We start from the raw sequence: 19,849 nt of genomic DNA, 5'->3' as shown, positions 1-19,849 counted from the left end.
TTTCATACATTGTTTTTGCTTGCAGACTACTGACTGTGAAGTGGAACCCTAATATCACTGTCTCCTACATCAGGTACAATGTTATATCACTGTTAACGGTTAACCCATCGTAGATGTTGTCAAACATCGCCATATAGCAAGTATGACGCAAGTTGAAAGTAACCCATTGTACCCTCACCTTCACGGCGTCGTTGATGCTGCGCAGCCGACAGCTAATCACCCGGGAAATGGGGTGATGAACCCTGAGCAGGCAGGATTGGCGGCATTGGGTACGGAGTCATCAAAGGCAGCTGGTGATGATGCATCCCCGAGTGTAGATATATTTATAAACAATGTTGTGTGTACGTTCAGTGTGCGATGTCATCTGAATTTACATCGGATTGGGATGGATGGACACAATGTGGAATATAGGAGAGAATATGGGGTGAGTCAATATTCAAACCTTCATTTTTGAGGAGTTCGATTGGACCAGAGCTCTTGCAGCTCTCCTTAACGTACAAAATGTATCAGGAGTATGATTTACTGAGCTCCTCACTACTTGAATCCTTGTTTTTTATACTATATTAAAAGATTGAGCTTCTTGTTGAGTACCATGGTTATAGCTACGCTGGGCGGTGGCAGGCGGACCCGCCCGGCACTCTTAATTTCCACCCGGCACTTAAGTTAATTTTGAGCCCAAATATCCGGCATTCCAGTCTCAAATGTTTCAAAATCAATGAACAATCAGTATAAAAATTAGCAATTCTTATCAAAATGTCAATTTTCTTACCATTTCATATAAATTTCTCCCGGCACTAAAATTTGCCTAGCTATAACCCTGTTGAGTACATTAACTCACAAGAGTGGTTAACAGAGCTCCTGCAATTCTCAAAATTGAAGGCTTGAATATTGGTGATATACATTGTTTAATTGCCGGTATGTACATAAAAACAAGTGTTACTGTTAGTTTGTCGTAAATAGTCTTGATAGACAGGCTTACAAATTATATTTGAAGTGCAGATGTATGATATGTGGTGTGTAAACATGGAAAGGAGTCCTCTATTGAATTGCATTATCCCCATCTCATTTGTTGATCAAGCCACATAGCATGGGGTGGACATTGATGTGACCAGCTTTTTTTTTCCACGCTAAGTACATGTGGTGAGTGTGCATCAGCATAAATAGAGCTCTAGATTTGCGATTTCCAAAGGTACGTATCGAACGTACGTGGAATCTATTCATAATCACTTTCCTGTGACAGGATTTTGAATAGATTCCACGACGCTCGCTCTACGCTTTGGAAATCGTAATCTCTAGTGTGCAAACTGTAGTGTGGAACAGATTTTGTAGTTTTTTCCCACTTTAGAACTATTTACAGCCATATTTACTCATCACTGATGTGTGCAATTTGATGTGATTGTTTTTTACAGAAAGTGACGATGAGATTTCGGAAACCGTCATCCACAGCCACAATGTGGTCATCAGGGAAAGTGACAATGACCGGCAATGACAGGTATGTCAAGTTACATGCATCGCTGGACGAAAAAGATAACAGACCACGTACAAGCGGTCAAAGTCTCAGCATCACTCGATAATGAGGGCCGATTGTTCCATGAAATGCAACAGGCAAAACTGCTACGCACTAACCACATATTTTTATGGTCTATCACGTAATCATGAAGGCACACAATGCTCTATCACGTATACGTGAAGGCACACAATGCTCTATCACGTATACGTGAAGGCACACAATGCTGGTGTGATTGTTAGATACGGCACGATGGAACAATCGACCCTCATGAATATGCGAGAATTCACAGCATACAATGCACGGGGAGTTTGACTGTTGATACATGGTCTGTAGTGGTCTGTGCATGCATCACTGTTTGGTCCTATAGAAAACTGTGTCATTATTTTAACTAAATAATCTAAACTAAAATACTAGCGGCTGTGTAGAGACTTGTTATTTCACAATTAAATGACATTCCGGGTTCCTGTTCACATATTCAATATCGCAATCAAGTCGGGATGTTAGCACACTGTATATTGTGGCGCCCTTTTGTCAAAACTTTCGCTCCATGTGCTTCACAAGCCAATATGGCGAAGATTGTATTTTTCGTAAGATTGATTGATTGCAGTGAATCAGTAAATGTAAATTGTGCCAATAATGTCACAAATTTTTTAGATGAAGAAGAAAATGTTGAGGAATAGGATAAATGCTGCATCAATTCAGACTCTGATTTAATGGACAATGATGGTGCGGAGTAAAATAAACCCAGAAGTGACTATGAAATTTGCGAAAGCAACAATGTTCAGTCTTCCGAATTTGATAACTACAATGTCGTAAGCTTTGGTCACAAAAGGGTGGGGATTCAATTCCTGATAAAGAGGGTGTCTGGCTAAAAAGCGTGGGGGAAAATAAAAAGGGCGGCGTTTGACCACCTGACAAAACAGTGCTACCTTCATATAAACATCACAAAATTTGTATATCCCTAACTCTTACCCTAACTATAGACCCTGATTATCCATTAGTTAAATTCCAGATACTCCTAGCCATTGACAATCCATGTACAAGTAGTGTGTACATTATATTGTGTATTTTATGTGTCATTTGCAGTGCCGCACATGCCAAAGTAAATGCCAGAAGATGTGCTCGTGCATTACAGAAGCTAGGATTCAGGGTAAGTACACTTACCATATTTTGTCAAATAGTTGCCCCCCCCCTCAAATAAACGCCCCCACCACTTTTTTCAACCAAGCTGATATTTCCATGCTATCTTGTGTAGTAAGCTTACCAAGTTGCTCACATGGTAAATAATAGCAGCAATAATTGGCGAAAATCTGCATCGGAAACCCGGAAGTAACCAAAAGTCTGTGTGTCTAGTTTAAAGTTCATCATTTTAACATGACTTTTAAGCTTACCTTATGATTTTAACGGAATTGTCGTGCTAAAAATGACCGTTATTTATGATAAGAAATAAGGTACCGCTAGGATGTACCTCATTTCCTATCATATAGTGAACCGCTTGTCTTAAGTCACTGAAATTTCAGTGTAGTAATTGGATTCCTTGCCCCAATAATATATATAACTTTTGTTACCAGTGTGTTATTATTTTTTGAGAATAATGCAAAAATAGTCACAAATTTACCACAGGGGTGTAGTACCCCCTTAAAGTGTATGTAGCTGGGAGGATGAAAATGTTGACCTTTCATATTGAAGATATGGATTTTTTTCCTAAAAAGACCTAATTTTTTTTGGTGAAAAAAAAAAAAAAAATCCATATCTTCAATACGAAAGGTCAAAATTTTCAATTGATTGTCGGCTTTTCATCGCACCTACATACATGTACACTTTAGGTAGAAATCATGTGCGAAGGGGACAATGTTCCCGGATGTCCGACCGAGTGAATACTATATCTTCTATCTGCGGGTTCGAACCCTGGCAATGCCTAGTACGCTCTCGTGGAAAAAATTGAGTTAGTTTGAAATTCCCCTGGACAAGGAACTTACTGCTAATTTGTCTCGTTGTAACCCGTACGAAACTCGGGGTGCTGATCCTGGTTGCGATGGTTATTTGTGGAATGTCTAGGGTGTGCGCTCTTGAAGCAGCAAAGTCCCTGAAATGTTGTTTTTAAAATGGTTTGTGGAATGATGTGGGCCGTAGTGGTCAGCGACAACATGTAAAGTGTGCTGAGGCTTGTGGATCAACGTCTAGCAAAGGTGTAAGTCTTCCGGAAATTTTGGAATTCGGAAATGTGGCCAAAATAAAAGAAAATCCGAAATGTAAAAAAAATTTAATTTTAATTTTTTTTTTTTTTTTTTACATTTCCGGGATTGGATGATGATAATTCGTCATAAAAGAGCACAAAAAAAATTATTTTGACGGGGGTGATACCCTGCAGCCTATTCCCCCGGACAAGCCCTGTGCACTTCCAGAAATTTGGCGGGGTGCTCGCCTTTGGCTCGCATGTTTTTCAGGGAGTGGATCGTTACCTCGCTTACACCTCTGGTCTAGGCGTTGTGCCTGTGCGTAGCGCACTATAAATCACTGCGCTTTTTTTTTTTTTTTTTTTCCACAACTGGAGTGAGTATTTCAAATGGATGTTGTCCAATTGTCTATTCTATTCAAAATTGATACGCCCTCTGTGGAAGACTTCAACTTAATCTTCCATAGGTGTAGTGTGGATTTTAAATGGAATAGCCCAATGTTACTTTGATACAATTATTTGGACTTTTCTGTTTCATTGATTATTAAATAGTCGGTACATTAATTTGTATTATTATCTATATCGGGCTTTTGAGCGATACAATAAAACTGTATATTGTACAATATTTTGCAAAATACCCGGATGCAATACAATATTATTTTAATATTGTACGCGGCAGTATCTCGACGCGTCATGCTGGTGACCATGGTGACAGCACTAACACGCGTCATGATACAGCACAGCACACCAATACAGACACTGTAACGTTAGCAGCTCATACGAGATTTCGTATTGTATAAACAAGTAAACTCACAAACTTAATTCGCGGCAATTCTGGATGATGATAACATTAGGAAATATAATCCACATCTACAAATAAACCTATATATAATTATTCCGAAATTGTCGTTGGAAAGTAAAGAGCAGAAAACAAGAAGGTCAAAAGGTAAGCTTAGATTACAATACACATTGGTCAAACCCGTGGCTATGTAAGCTTAAATTTTCATTTTACCGCAAAGCAAAAGCCTGATATTCATAATAATAATATTGAATGGCTTATTTTCGTATGATACAAGAATATATTGCACTTGATAGAAAAATATTCTTGTATCACTCTCAAAGCCATTCAATATTTTATAATGTAACATGGCAGTAACTGCTTGTCTATTGACATATGATGTTTTGACATTGGCAGTACATTATTTGTCCTTTTTTTCCAGGTGCGCTTTTTCCAATTACAAGGTTGTGAATGTCCTAGGGACGCAGTGCTATGCCATGGGGGATACGTTTACCAAACTTCTCTAGGGAACATCGTAGAGATGCAAGGTAAGAGGAAGATAGAGCAAACATCCCAAGTTAAAGGGGTAGTAACCAGCACTCAGGCTCGCTGACCAAATGGCACTCAAGGGAATATGTGGACTTGCCAACTGGCCCTGAAACACAGGACTAGATCCCTAAGTTCATCTGTTGTTTCTCCACGATCGTTTCTCATGTCAGCTGATTCCCAGATCTGGTCGGATGCGCTTGTCCTTTGCCTTGACAAACCGGTATCTTTCAAGCTATTAGACTTCATAACTCTAACTACACACGGGGCGCCGTTCTTAGTAACATGTAATTGACAGAGCTTCATCTTTTATACTGTGTTTTTGATATTTTGTGGTAATTATGTGTTTTGTATGTATGAGCACCCATGAGTGTAATTTCCCTTGTGGATTTAATAAAGGTTTACTAGCTTGACTTGACTTGGCAATTTGCAATGTATTATATACGAGCAGTGATGCCAACACTGTGCCAACACTGTGCTTGTGATAGGCTACTTGGCAATCACTTGCCGCTACTCAGAAAGACATGCAACAATTTTACGTATTATTCTTTCAATTTAGCCAAATTATAAAGGTAACATGAGTCTCTGAAGCTCCAAATTACAATAACAATTGGTGTGGTGACCATTAATTGATCAGTCAGTAACTTCCTACTAAATACCGGAAGTCTTAGTGCTTTTCCAACCAATTGGGTGATTTACGTTCTAAATTTGGGTAAAACCGCCCAAATATCCGATATTGGGGTACTTCTTTGGAGTTTTTAAAAATTGGGCTACTTACAGAGTCATTCATCGCAGCCTGGTGAGCCTATTTGCCGTGACTTTACACTGAAACGTTTTAGCAACACTGTAAGAGTAACTCAATTATTGACCTTTTCCTTTGCAGTTATGAACCCGAGCTTCATCCAGCAGTAACTTACAGAATTAAATCACCCAAAGCAACTTTGAAACTCTTCTCCACCGGAAGTATTACTTGTACAGGTAAGTGACAGTGTGAACTTAAATTTCGTACTAGTTGTGAGAAAGAATACCATGACATTTTCAGTATCATCCAATTTTAGGATCCCCAAAGGGAGAACGCATGGTGTGTAATTAGGGTGTTTGCTTGTGTACCTGGACACAGACAAGACTTATCGCATTTAGACTATGGATCTACTTGCAAACACAGTAAGTCATAATTGCATGCCAAATGCATTTCAGAGATACATCCATTATTGTGCAGATCCTGGTTGAAAATACTGACCTCAGTTGGTAAGCGTATTTCGTATTGCGTATCATACACAGCTATACATACCAAAAGAACCACTGTTTTAGTCCTTGTTATGCGGATTGAAAATCCTCGGTTTGATAGCAATTGACAATGTCCACGGCTGCCGACAGGCGTAGGTGGGATTGTATTCATTATTTACATAACGTATAAATACATGTTTATGTCTAAACTGAAGTTTAGTTTTTGTTTTTTAAATTTGGTCTTTATATGAACAGTTCAAATACCATTGTGGCCAAGGTGGGTCATAGAGGTTGGGCATACGACGTATCATCCCGTAAATATGGCGGACTACTCAGATGCATTCAACAAAGGCATGATTGTAATCTACTGCGACAGTTCATATCACACACATAACAAATGTACTACAATCAAATTGGTTGATGACAACATTTGATTGAATGGACTGCACTGCACCATGATAACGGTGTCCTTCACCGGTTCAAATCCTATTTTGGAGCCAATCAATAAAAGCATGCAGGGCCTCTATAGCTACACTATGGGAACTTTTATGTTATCATGATGGTCATTTATTATTAATCTACATTCACACCAGGTGAAATTTTGGATATATACATGTACACACTCGAATGTAAGTTCATACGTGCTGGTAATAAACAATTTCCAAAAGTTTAAACTGACTTTCAGCACAAAAATTCACTAACCTTGAATTTTCGATGTGTGACACACATCTTCATCAGAAGAAGTCCTAAGATGTTGTGATGGACTTGCCCTTTTGTTGATCATTGGCAACTTTTGGTCGAATGAGGGCGTTGTATAAGGTTGGCAATTCCAGTCCTTGATCGCGATTTAGTTCTGGCGATTTCTTCTTGATCTGGAGGGCCTCCGCACTAAACGGGGTACTCTCTATCATCCTTGGCCAACACCTTTGTGGATTCCCAGTCGATGTTGTGGTGAGACTCTGTTTTGTGCTCTGCAACAGCAGAGGGTTTGCGGCTGGGGGCAGTTGACTTGTGCTCCTTCAGTCTATCTCCGAGTTGTCTACCTGTCTGGCCGATGTATGAACTTGTACATTCGCCGCAGGGTATCTCGTAGACCACACCCAGGGTTGTCACCAGGACCAAAAAAGTACTGGTTAAAATATTGAAGGCGAAAGGTAGCGAGCAAAGCTCTCGCGTCTCTCTAAAATCTTTTTAGTGAAAGCTAGGGATTGGGGAATAGGCTTTGAGGTACAACCCCACTAAAAAAAAATTTCTTGCTCTTTTTATGATAAAATATCATCATCCACTTCGAAATGTAAAAAAAAAAAAAAAAAAATTAAAAATTAATTTTTTTTTTTTTTTTTGTGAGTGCCGGACGGCCCCGGACAGTGCCGGACGGCCCCGACCGGCGCCGTCCGGCGTAGTGACAACCCTGACCACACCTGATTTTTTCTCAGTTGGAGTGGGATCCTTTGGTGCGACTAATAGTTTTCTCAGCGTACTGTGCGGTCTGAAGCTTGTAGCAACACCGTAGGATTTGAAAATACGCTGGAGCTTCTGTGACAACCCCTCTATAAAGGGTAGGGTGATGTAGGTCGACGATTTCTTTCCCTCTACTTGGTTGGCATTAGTAGGAGGGTCAGGAGTGTTCTTACTTTTGTCCTTAGCTTTGGCCAAACCGAAAGTCCAATTGTGGTAACCACAACGTCCTAACGTGGACTTGATATGTTCAACTTTTTTCACCCTTTCCTCGGGGTCTGTCACCGCTATTTCAGCTCTGAAATAATGTCCTGATGACACTTAATTTGTGAGCGATGGGATGGTGTGAATCAAAATGGAGGTATTGATCCGTATGTGTAGGTTTTCTGTAGATGGAGATGCTCACGGATCCGTTGGCGTTTCGCAAGACTTTGGTGTCCAAAAATGCAAGGAATCCGTCCACTTCCGGTTCGCTGGTGAATTTGATATGCGAGTTCTGACTGTTGATATGTTCGGTGAAAATTTTCACATCAGTTTCGCGAATGATAGCGTAAGTATCGTCCACATAACGAAGCCACACGGAAGGTTTGACGGGTGAATTGCATAAAGCGGTGATCTCAAAATGTTCCATGTACAGGTTTGCGATAACCGGACTGACCGGGCTGCCCATTGCACAACCCCCACATTGTTGATAAAATTGTCCTCGAAAAACAAAGTAGGTAGTACTGAGGCAAAATTCCAAAAGTTGTATCACTTGGTCAGCCGTGAGGCCCTCCAGATCAAGAAGAAATCGCCAGAACTAAATCGCGATCAAGGACTGGAATTGCCAACCTTATACAATGCCCTCATTCGACCAAAAGTTGCCAATGATCAACAAAAGGGCAAGTCCATCACAACATCCTAGGACTTCTTCTGATGAAGATGTGTGTCACACATCGAAAATTCAAGGTTAGTGAATTTTTGTGCTGAAAGTCAGTTTAAACTTTTGGAAATTAAAATACATGTACACGCACATGCACTAGATATATCACTCACAAATTGAAAATTCAGGTGATTTCCTCAATAAGTAGATGGAAATTATGATATAATTTATTATATATCAGATGATCTGAAGTATTTTTGTCAGTAAAAAAATATACATTTTATGCTTGAAAACAAGTTTAAATTTATATTGATGAATTTATGACTGTTCTCACAACAAAAATGAACACTTACGTGAGCTTTCGGCTTGCGGTCGCTAAGCCTTTTTCAAACTGATGTTATTGATCTTGATGAGTGTCACATGACGAGTTGTTGTCAACAACGTCATGTGACAGGATGTTCCGCTAGACGGGTGCCAGGTCGTGTCGTCCCTTGTCCTTGTTCAGGTTGCTGGGGTGTCTGTGAATATTAATAGCTTCCCTCACTCCTCTGTTGTACCAGTTGGAGTCTTGATCCAGTACTTTGACATTTAAATTTAAATTTATTGCCATGAATTTAATTTTTTAGTAATAGGCTAGAGAATTAACCATCCATGAAAAAAGTTTTCTGGAAATAAGGCATGCCTTATATGGGATTGGTTAAAAAATGGATGAAACTTGGACAATAAAAAACAATAATTACAAATTAAAACCATCTGGACTATTCTCATCCCTATTTGTAAATTTCAGGACATAACAATTTTGATTGTAAAAATTCAGAAAAAATTTATGGCTATGAGCTCCCACCTTACACCCCAATGGTTGAATGAATTTTTAATAAAAAGAAATGCTGCCCTCTATAAAGCAAATGCTAGTTTCCTGAAGTCACTGTTAAAAATTTGTATCAGTGCCCTCATTTTTTTCACTATTATTGTTATTAAAGTTATGTGAAGCCAGTTGTAACTAGGTTATAATACTATCAGCGTTCGACTAAAGCGGTTGTCCGGGACAACCAAAATGAATGTTGGACACCACAAAAAGCTGACGGCAGTTGTCAGAGGGACAGCCATTTAAAATGTGTACCAGTGTTTTCCGAGTAATTAATGGATTAATTGTATTGCATTGCATAAATCTTGAAATGTTCAGAAAAAATCATGACCAAAAAATGTTGGTGATTGTAGGGAAAACGTCTCCCATTAATTTGCAGCGTGATCTAACTTTACATGCTTAGCAGGTGTGCAGTATCGATCAGTAAACACGGGTGAGCTATCATGGCCCCTGATACTTTTACCTGACCTCTGACTCAGAGTCTCTGACGTCATTTGCTAAGTGATGATTTCTAAGTTTCAGGACCCACTAAGGCTATACCCTGACTGTGCATAAAAAACAGTGTAGGTTTCAAAATACCCATTTTGTCTTCCGGAAATCCCTAAGATTTCATAATTCAATGCTTTATACTATTATAATAAACTTAAAAGGGCATTTCGTGATCCACAGCCTCAACCCCCCACTTTTCTCAAAAAAGGTTGAGATTTTTATACCACTGGAAACCTCTGGCTACATAATGTTTATGTACCAAAAATTTCTTGCAGATTAATTTGTTTAGCAAAAATATCGTAAAATTTTAATTTCGTTCTGGTATACCAGAACGAAATTACAACAGTGGCCTATGGAGCAGTGTAATACACATGCATAATCATACATAACTCGAAAATGCAAAATCGGAATCAACTGATATTTTGGGAATAAGCTTTTTTCGTGGATATCTACTGAGAAATGTCATAAAAAGTGGATGCTAGGATCACAAAATCCTCCTTTAAGACCAACAATTTAGCAGTTATGAGGCCCAAAAGTTTCCATAATTCCATGGTTAAGACCATAACATTATGCCTTATATTCATAAAAAATAATTATCAAGCATGAATAACATGGTTTTATTTAAAACAAAAGCATATTGACCATAAAAACGAATAAAAACAGTCGGCTCTCAACACGCGATATTCAAAATTCCCGCGACGAAATTGTCTAAGTCAAGTGCAATGACGCAATGGTTATTTGTGCTCAATTGTCGTCAGCCTTCATTGTATTATAGGGATGTCATTGCACTCGACAATTTCGGCGCCCGGGAATTTTGAATATCGCGTGTTGAGAGACAGATGTTTTTATTCGTTTTTATGGTCAATATGAGTTTCTTTTAAATAGAACCACTTGATCCGTGCTTGATAATAATTTTTCTTACATATAAGGCATAATGTTGTGCTTGCCGGAGACTCCCTTTAAGGACATCTCTGAGCAAATACTGAACATTTGATCTCTATTCTTTTTACGTTTACAGCTCCATCAGTAGAAAACGTCCAGTTAGCAATAGAACACATCTACCCACTGGTACTGCCTTTCAAGAAGATCATGACCGAAGAAGAACTAGCCATGCGGGGAAACCAATCCAAAAATGCAAGGAGACTACTCCAACAGAGGGCTAAGAAAGCGGCAGAGGAGGATGAGGTGGAGGAGGGGGAAGTGAACTGGGAGGAAGACAGTGAGGAGGAAATAGAAGAGGACATGTATTCAGGGTCAGATGACAGTGACCTTTGACCCTGTGCTTGTTGGGGGAATAGTTCATAATAAACAGTCCTTATGAAATTGCAAGTTACTTTGTTAGTCAGGAGATGCAAGGAGAGTCCTGACATTGTGTGTGTCATTGAAAGGGTATTCAGATTGAAATACATGAACGTCCCTTTTTGCTTAATTGTATAAAGATTAACTTAGACCATGGTTTTGATGGCTTTATTGAAAAATGTTCATGAAAGTGTATTTACATTTTGGACCTAATTTTGAGTTCCTATTTACAGCAGTAACATATTCTGTATGGAACAAACCAAAAGCTTGATGTCATCATATAAACGGAAGTGCTTTCGTTAGGATGCTGAACTTCTCCCTCCCTCCCTCCCTCCCAGAAACATTTTTACACCATCATCCCCTAATAAAAAGAACTTGTGTTTATAGCATGTCGTTGAATGTTTGGTTTGTTACCCTACATGTATTTTTGCTCATCAACGGCTAGAAATGGGTTCAGACACCTATTTAAAGTATCAACAGATGCGCAACATGTATCCAAATTCAAATCAAATTCAATGCTATAGGTAGAAAAGCTGTTAGGTACAGCGATATGTGTAAAACGACTTCTTTCATGGTATCTTATCAAAAACATGATCTTGTTTATAGACAATCAAAACTTCGGGTCTATTAGTTAATTGAATACATGATAGAACCAAGTCATTTGCTTTTGCATTTAAAGGTTGTGTCTCACCACACTCCAAACTGTTGAATGTTAATGGGTAAAATTAGCAATTTGAATACATAATAGAACTGAGTCATTTGCTTTTGCATGTCTTATCACACTCCAAACTGTTGGATATACATACATGCTCATGAAAATGCCCTATTTTCTTCTTTTTGGATGTAGGTGTAAAAAACCCACCCTAATTATTTTCACAAGATTGCAGATATTTTGGTGCTGAAAATCAAAAGACGTATGAAATGAATGTATTTAAAGACCCTGTTCTAATGAGGGTTGTAGATTTCAAATGGAATCACCCATTCAGGTAATCCCATTTGAAATTCACACCCCTTGTGTGGAATGTGCAAAAATCTTGACTTTCAACGCTTTGAGGGGTGCAGAATCAATCTAGGGGGCTCTGAATTGGTCAATTGGATGCTCCCTAAAAATGAACTTGCAAAATTGTTGAAAACATTTTTTTTCTTCACTAAATTTCCCACAAACATGAGTATTCGGTAGTTTGGAGAGTAATGCTGGTTTCATACTTTCTGCCGCTGAGTGGTGTGATGCTTCATCATGCCTCTTGCACGTGCACTTGTCTGCAAGCAGAGTGGCACACCGCCACGGCAGTGGCATGACTCTGAAAGCCATTGTTGCTGCTCAACACCTCCAAAATCGTATTTTGTTGTCACATGTCAGAACAGCACCACTCCGAGTTGACTTGAAATCAACTCCCAGCAATCCTGCCGCTTGTGCAAAGCAGTGGAGTGATTGATTTATCGGCTTGCCGCTGGTCACCGCTAGTGTTTTTGGTGCAACTGTGCAGTGAAGCAAAATCATCTTCAAAGTGAGGATGAAACCAACATAACAAGCAAACAAAAAGGAGTCTTACTGGAATTTCCTAATGGACAAGTATAGAATATATACAGATTTGATACTATGCATGTTGAGATGTGTTCTTTTGGAGGACCTTGATTTCCGGAACTCGTGTGAAAGAGCGAGAGAAAGTTGAACAGAAAATATTACATTGTGAAAAATGTCAAAAATGAATAGGCCACTGATTGAGATCCATTTGCATCAGGTTTTTGTTCATTTGTTTTGTGTGTTATTTAAAATTAACTTGAATATTTGTTAAAATTTGAAAATAATATATAAGCACTGACTGAAAAGAAAGAAAATTGGAAAGTACAAAAACTGAAGAAAAAAATTGAAAACTATAAAATAAAAGAAAATGATTTTTATTGAGTTTGTATCTTAATATGTTTCTTCTATTTTAAAACATACAATTTGACTACTGGTATATTGAGGAGTCACTTTCCAATCTTATTAATTTACTGAGGCAATTACTGTTTTCAGAAAATGGAAACCAATTTAGAGATGGCCAGTGTAGTACCTATTTATAGTTTATTTGGCATCTCGAGTAAATGATGTAAGTGCATGCCTCAGTGGGCACAATATTTGAATTTGTGCATGGACTCACTAAAGAACTAGTGTATTTACCAGCCCTCGAATTAAGGATCTGAAGGGGCATGGCAACTTTTTTAGGGCAAGTTGATAATTGCCTTGGATTTTCACTAAAAAGACTGAACAGTCTGATAGATGATTTTATAATGAAGGGGCAGGGCTGGGACACCGATGGCAACTTCATTAGAGGGCACGCCAAGTGACTGCCTTGGGTGAAGGACATATTTTAAGGGCATTACGGCAGTGGGTATGTGCACACACGGCAAAATGCCATGGGTGCCATGGGTTAATTCGAGGGCTGGTATTTACATGGCTGTGGTGCATGTGTCGATGATAAGTGATGGGTGCATTAGTAAACTAAAAAATTGTGCAAATAGCGCAAGTGTACACAAAAGAGATTTCACGTGTAAGTGCTGACAAGTTGGGTGCTCCATTTATGCTCAGATGAGCGATGGCGCCAGGTCCGACCGCTGTACTGGCGTCGGCTGAATGAAAGCACGCTTAGAGGTACAGGCATGGAACATTCCAATCTATGTGTTTATTAATATGGAGCTGGCTATATAATATGCCCAGTGGTGCTGGAGTTGTCATCATCCTCTGGGTGCACAGCTGCCATCAGTCACTTCATAGTAAAGGTCTGTTCATACTACCACCGCATTTGCGATGCCCAGATATCGATTACTTTTGCCGCAACTCAACGCAACTAGTCGCATTTCCTAGTGAAAATTTATTTAACTTTATTGCGATATCGCAATGCAGTATTTTGCAGTGCGACAACGCACCGCAAAGCAACGCATCGCAAATGCGGTGGTAGTATGAACGGACCTTAAGTCTAGTATAGGGTAGACCAAGACAGCAGCCATTAAGGTTGGTTATCCCATACACCCTATCACGTTCCATCTTTCTCTAAATGATCTGTAACAACTAAAGTATGTTCTACCATAAGTTGGTAACATGACCTTTGGCCTCATTTGTGGTAGAGCCATGTTCCACCTTATGCTGGACATAGTATAGGGATCCATTCAAATTGATGTACCATATTGGCAGTGATGTATATAGACACCTCAAAAAAGAAAGTCTCCTCTTGTTTGAGTGGCAATAACTTCGTTAGCTTCAGATATGATATCACACTGGAATAAAAACAACATAGGAATGATCGAAAAATGATTAAATTTTGGTGCAATTTGAAAAGTGGCAAACTCAAAACTGATAAAGCGATGTGAGATTGTATAGTCTAGTCTATTGTTTAATTTGAAGATAATGCATGATTTACATCATTAAAACGAACATCCTTTTACATAGTATTTGACACTGCAACTTTTCAAAACATACCAAATATTATTCGGTCATCAATTTTTTGATCATTCCGCTATTTTACACAAGTTCGGTATCATACTACAGCTAACAAAATTCCCACCCATTCATACCAATTTTAATGCTTTAACCCTATGAGAACTACCTGCTGATTGGCCAACTTGAATATTGTGTCCAATTTTGAACCAATCAAGGAGGGTATTAATAAGATCATCTGGAAATGCAAGTTTTACCATAAGTAGTTTAAAGCCAAGTCGTAATTCGCAATTGAAATGAGTATTTCAAGTTATCAGCCAATCAGAAATGCTGTTAGATGACCAGTAGTGTCCAGAGGGTTAAATTAACTGACCACACAACAAACAAGTGGGGCTTTCTTTTAGGTGTCCACTATGTGCCACCATACAATTGATTCATAAAACAATGGCTATTATATTACAGGGTTTCTACAAAATATGGCACCTAAATAGTTATTGTTCTTTGGTCGCATACACAAGACTTAAAAAGCTGTAAAGTACACATTTTGTATGTCATTTATATAATTCTATAATGTTCAACATATTTTATTGTTGATTTGTTTTTATGATGTTTGCAGGAAGCTGTTTTTGTGTTCAAAATCAATGACAAGTTATTTTGGTTGATAAATTTTCAATTTTAAGATGAGCACAAAATGAGCATTAAGTTGCAAGTTGGTAGTTTTTGCTGTTTTGATGTTATTTGTTTGCTGGGCATTTGTACAAGCCAGTAGTATGTCCTTCGTGAATGGCCCATTGTGCCCCCATTCACAAAGGACATACAGACATACAATTGGTTTGAACAGGTGCATGCGAACTGTGAAACAAAGAACACCAACGCAGCAGCCAGGACGTCTCGTAACTACCAACTTGCGACTTGATGCTCATTTCGTGGTAGCAGGTCACAATAATATGTGACATGATCAAGGGGAATGAGTCACATGTCGACCTTGGTCAAAAATGACTTTTATAAATGTTTCTAAAGAGGACATCTAAAGCTTTTAGAAACTGAAAACCCCGTGTTGATACGACTTTTCTTTGCGAAGTTACGTCAATTTATCAATCGCTGAAAACAATATAAAACAAAAGAATTTGAACACTGTTTTTGCCAATATCTCAAAAACAATATTAGCGACATCCGACTCATTTCCCTTGATCGTGTCACATATGTTCTGCTGAATTATTAAGATATTTTTTGGAATATTATAATCAACTTATATAAACATTTTTTTCAATGTTTAAAATGTTTATTGCAGCATTTGTTTAAAAATAAGTATATAATAGAATGGGGAAGAAGCCAAAAGGTTTATGATGTCCTAATGTTGGAAATTTACACCCATTTTCTAAATTTTTAACACCCTTCTTTTTGCAAAATAATGTAATCTTACATTTTGACACCCCTGAATGAATAGGACGTCATCAATTTGTTTGTTCGCTAAATGTGAACCAGTTTTTCTATAAATCCTTTTCATCTACATTTGTACAGTGCCACTTTCATTATTACTAGCTACTATGGGGAGGCATAGGGGTGAAAATTCTTTCTAAACTCGGCTACAGAAATCGAGCGTCATAAAATCAGCTTATTGATTATAAATCTGCAGATAAATAAGCAGTAGATCAAGCCTGTAGAATGTAGACCATGGCGCAGCCAACACTTTTTCAGAGGCTGGGCAAACGGGGGTGAGAAAACTTTTAAGGGGCAAAACTCCTCCTTTGGCAACTCCACTGAGACCATGCCCATGTAGTTTAACTTTCCGGTAATTTCCATAATCTTTTGCAAAGAAATTGAGACATTGTCTCTGCACATATATTGAGCATGCGGAGTTAGGATGGCACACCAATCAGGCAACATTAATAGGTAAATTTTCACGGGAAAATTTTCTGGACATGTGACCAATGCGTATCAATGTGAGTGTAACCTCGAGCCTGATCTCTGACCTCCAGCGGTGACCTCGCTATTCAAGTCTTAGTAATTTTGAATTGGAATAGTATTTTGACCGCAATTTTGATAGAAATTTGTGCATTGCAAATTTATTAAATATTTATGTTATCTTAATTTCTTCACAATATCATCAAAACGTAATTTCAAATATATCTATCTACGGAAAAAAATATTTATCTACGGAAACTCTTACCATAATATTATTAACTTGCGACAAGTAACTTATTTTGCATCAAAGGAGGAATTCTTCCTATTCAAATACATTGGAAGAACACCCGCTGTGCTCGGGTTCACATTCCATATGCTAATATGTCAGCGCCCATGGGTGTCATGTGTCCAGAAAATTTCCCCGTGAAAATTTACCTATTAATTCTGACTGCCAATGATGATGCAGTCAAGTTAGCTCAATCGATAAGGCGTTCATCTATGGTGCGAGAGGTTGCGGGTTCGAACCCTGGCGGTGGTTACTATGCTCTCATTTAAAAAATTGAGTTGAGATTTTGCCTTGGACAAGGAACTTGCTGCTAATTGTCTCATAGTAACCTGTATGAATCTTGGGGAGCTGATCCTGGCTGCAAAGGTCTATTGTGGAATGTCTAGGGTGTGCGCTTCTTAGCTGCAAGTCCCTGTGTTGTTGTTAATGGTTTAAGGAATAATGTGGCTGGTAGTGGTCAGCAACAACCTGTAAAATGTGCTGAGGCTTGTGGATCAACGTCTAGGCACTGTGCCTGTGCATAACACTCTAAAAATCTCTTGCCTTTATTGTTTTGTTTTTTAGTCTTAGTTTCTTAGCAAAGGACTTCAGGAATTGCCAAACAGTCTATTGGCGTGAATGAATTCGGCTATTCCATTTAAATACCCACTCTCTCTCTGTGGAAGATTTTGGAAATATCTGCCACAGGGGGAGTATGAATTTCAAATGGAATGAGCACATTAGGCAGCTCCATTTGAATTTCATTCACCCTCTGAGAAAGATTCAACCTGAATCATCTCCTGAGGGAAGGTGAGTTTCAAATGGAGCTGCTTATGTGTTAATTCCATTTGAAATTCATACTCCCCCTGTAGAGGATATTTCCAAAATCTTCCTCAGGGGTATTGTGAATTTTAAATGGAATAGCCCATGGTGCGAGAAATGTCACTATGAAAACAATGGGCTCTTTTTTGAGTAAGATAAGAATGTCTGTTTACTGAAAGTGCATGTGTAGAGAATTACAGAAAACATAGTGATTTATTTGAAAAGGTACTGCTCACAGAATTAGAGAAGGAGAATTGGGACTCGACCGCCATCTCGATACAGACATGGAGCAAAAATTGGGGGTATTCGGTTCCCCTCGGAATGCGCTCGAGGCATTCGTTGTCATGCACGCGTGACATGGATGATGAGCACATTTGAGAGACACACTTGATGCGACCTGCACGCGAGTACCAAGACGCTTCAGATGAGACACAGAATTGTTTTTGTTCCTCTCCGCATACCATCGGCAAGGACCCGAATACCCCCAATTTTCTCCCCATAGCTGACGGTGCGATGGTACGTGACGGTATAGGGAGTCCCGGTTCTCCTCTAATTCTGTGGTTAGTGTGGTGCTGATGGACACTTGTATTACTTTTTAAAATTTTGTATTTATTTGCTTTTTCAACTCTTCACTACATATTATGAATATGGCTTATTTAAAAAGTAAAAGTGTCATATTTATTAATATTTTTATTTAAATTGAAAAAATATTTGACAGACATTTTGTGTACGGTTGTTACATTGTAATGTGTGTGTGATTCCATGCTTGGAAAGTGGACAACAAAGTAAAAAAAAAGACAATAAATTCATATCTTTTGTACTATTGTTTTACTGAACAGATGAGTCAAAAATTTCAAAATTTGACCGAAAGTGTGTTTGCCTAAAATGCCCCAAAAGTATTGGAAATAGTATCCACCTTTTGTTCTAGTGTGGTGGGGATATCATACCGTTAGGTCAATGCAAGAATGTCTTAAGTGACATTTTTTTAAGTTGTGGTCAGATTTTGATTTTTTTTAAATGAAAGGCAGACACCCTGCATAAAAACATAGATTGATCTTATAACAATACATCTTTGTACAGCCACCTGTATAATCAATACTGAGTAGTATAGTTACTCAAATTCCAAAGTTTTTGTGGAGGGTTTCTGCCTTTTGGTGAAACCCCCCCCCCCCCAATAAATTTTCACTGGGCCAAAACAGTGTCGTAGCTAGAGGTTGTGGCTCCCTGGGCCAAGGATACATAATGGCGCACTGCCCCTAATTCTTGAAACAATTGCACACAGAGCGAGCGAAAATTTGCACAAATACTAAATAACTTTGTTTTAGTGAATTTCGGTCTTAAATTGATCTTTTAAATGACTATTTGAGCTGAAATGTGTGCAAAGTGTGCAAAAATTTTGACTTGCATCGCTTTAAAGGGGCACAGAATCGATAATTACTTGGTTAATTTGGCACCCACTTAAGGTGATGCCCAGGTATGTGCCTCCTCCCACCCCAATGTATTGCATACCAAATTTACTTGGTTTTCTGAAGTATAAATTCATTTTGCACATGTTTTGCACTTGGTACAATTTTAAAGTTATTTATTTAAAAAAAATGTATCAATTATTACTGAAACTGCAAAGGCACTATTGAACATGTTGAGAACTAATCTACTAGTACTAATAGATAATACTAACATTTGTCTCTGCCTGATACGGCAGCCTCCTTCAATCAGCCTGCTATAACCTTCAGTCACACAAAATTATTCAACATGGTTGGGTGGAGACTCACACTCCAACAGCATTAGCCTAGCAAAATATTGTTTGGTAACATGTCACACCATTGGAATTAGTTGTCATAATTTCATGTTAACAAGTGTTTGTGAATTGAATGATTATATTTGACCCTTTATTGTCCCAGTAGACTTGTGACCTACCATGGAGTTTTTGAAGTGCCTAGTTTTACTGTAAATTTAGAAAGGAACAACAAAATGTACGTATATCACAAAAAAATCAGCTGCAACCATGTTCGTGTTGAATGCAGAGTCCTATCACCTAATTTGTTTGTTGTTTCCAAGAATACACATGCTCCAAATCTTGTGCAACTTTCAAAAATCGAATCTTTGGCACTAAGAACATAATAGGCAGAGAATAATAATTATTGTTAATGTAAAATAACAACTTTCAGACCCCCCCACTGTGGGCTTGCTGATACGTGATCTGATCCCGATGATAACATGATTAATTGTTCA

The 19,849-nt window shown here is 38.4% G+C and overlaps 1 protein-coding gene across 1 annotated transcript; it reads left to right on the top strand.

Moving 5' to 3' along the window:
- The first annotated feature begins 140 nt into the window (after positions 1 to 140).
- LOC140140105 (TATA box-binding protein-like 1) lies at positions 141 to 18,465 on the top strand. The gene is given in 7 exon segments (XM_072161933.1): positions 141 to 424; positions 1,410 to 1,492; positions 2,597 to 2,662; positions 4,910 to 4,949; positions 4,951 to 5,012; positions 5,894 to 5,988; positions 10,930 to 18,465. Coding segments are annotated over 7 exon segments (885 nt in total). The 5' UTR covers positions 141 to 142; the 3' UTR covers positions 11,187 to 18,465.
- The last annotated feature ends 1,384 nt before the right edge of the window (positions 18,466 to 19,849 follow it).

This window comes from Amphiura filiformis, chromosome 18 (assembly GCF_039555335.1).
Source record: "Amphiura filiformis chromosome 18, Afil_fr2py, whole genome shotgun sequence".
NCBI lineage: Eukaryota > Metazoa > Echinodermata > Ophiuroidea > Amphilepidida > Amphiuridae > Amphiura > Amphiura filiformis.
The sequence above is the reverse complement of the archived record's forward strand: the minus strand, read 5'-3'. Positions and strand labels throughout refer to the sequence as shown.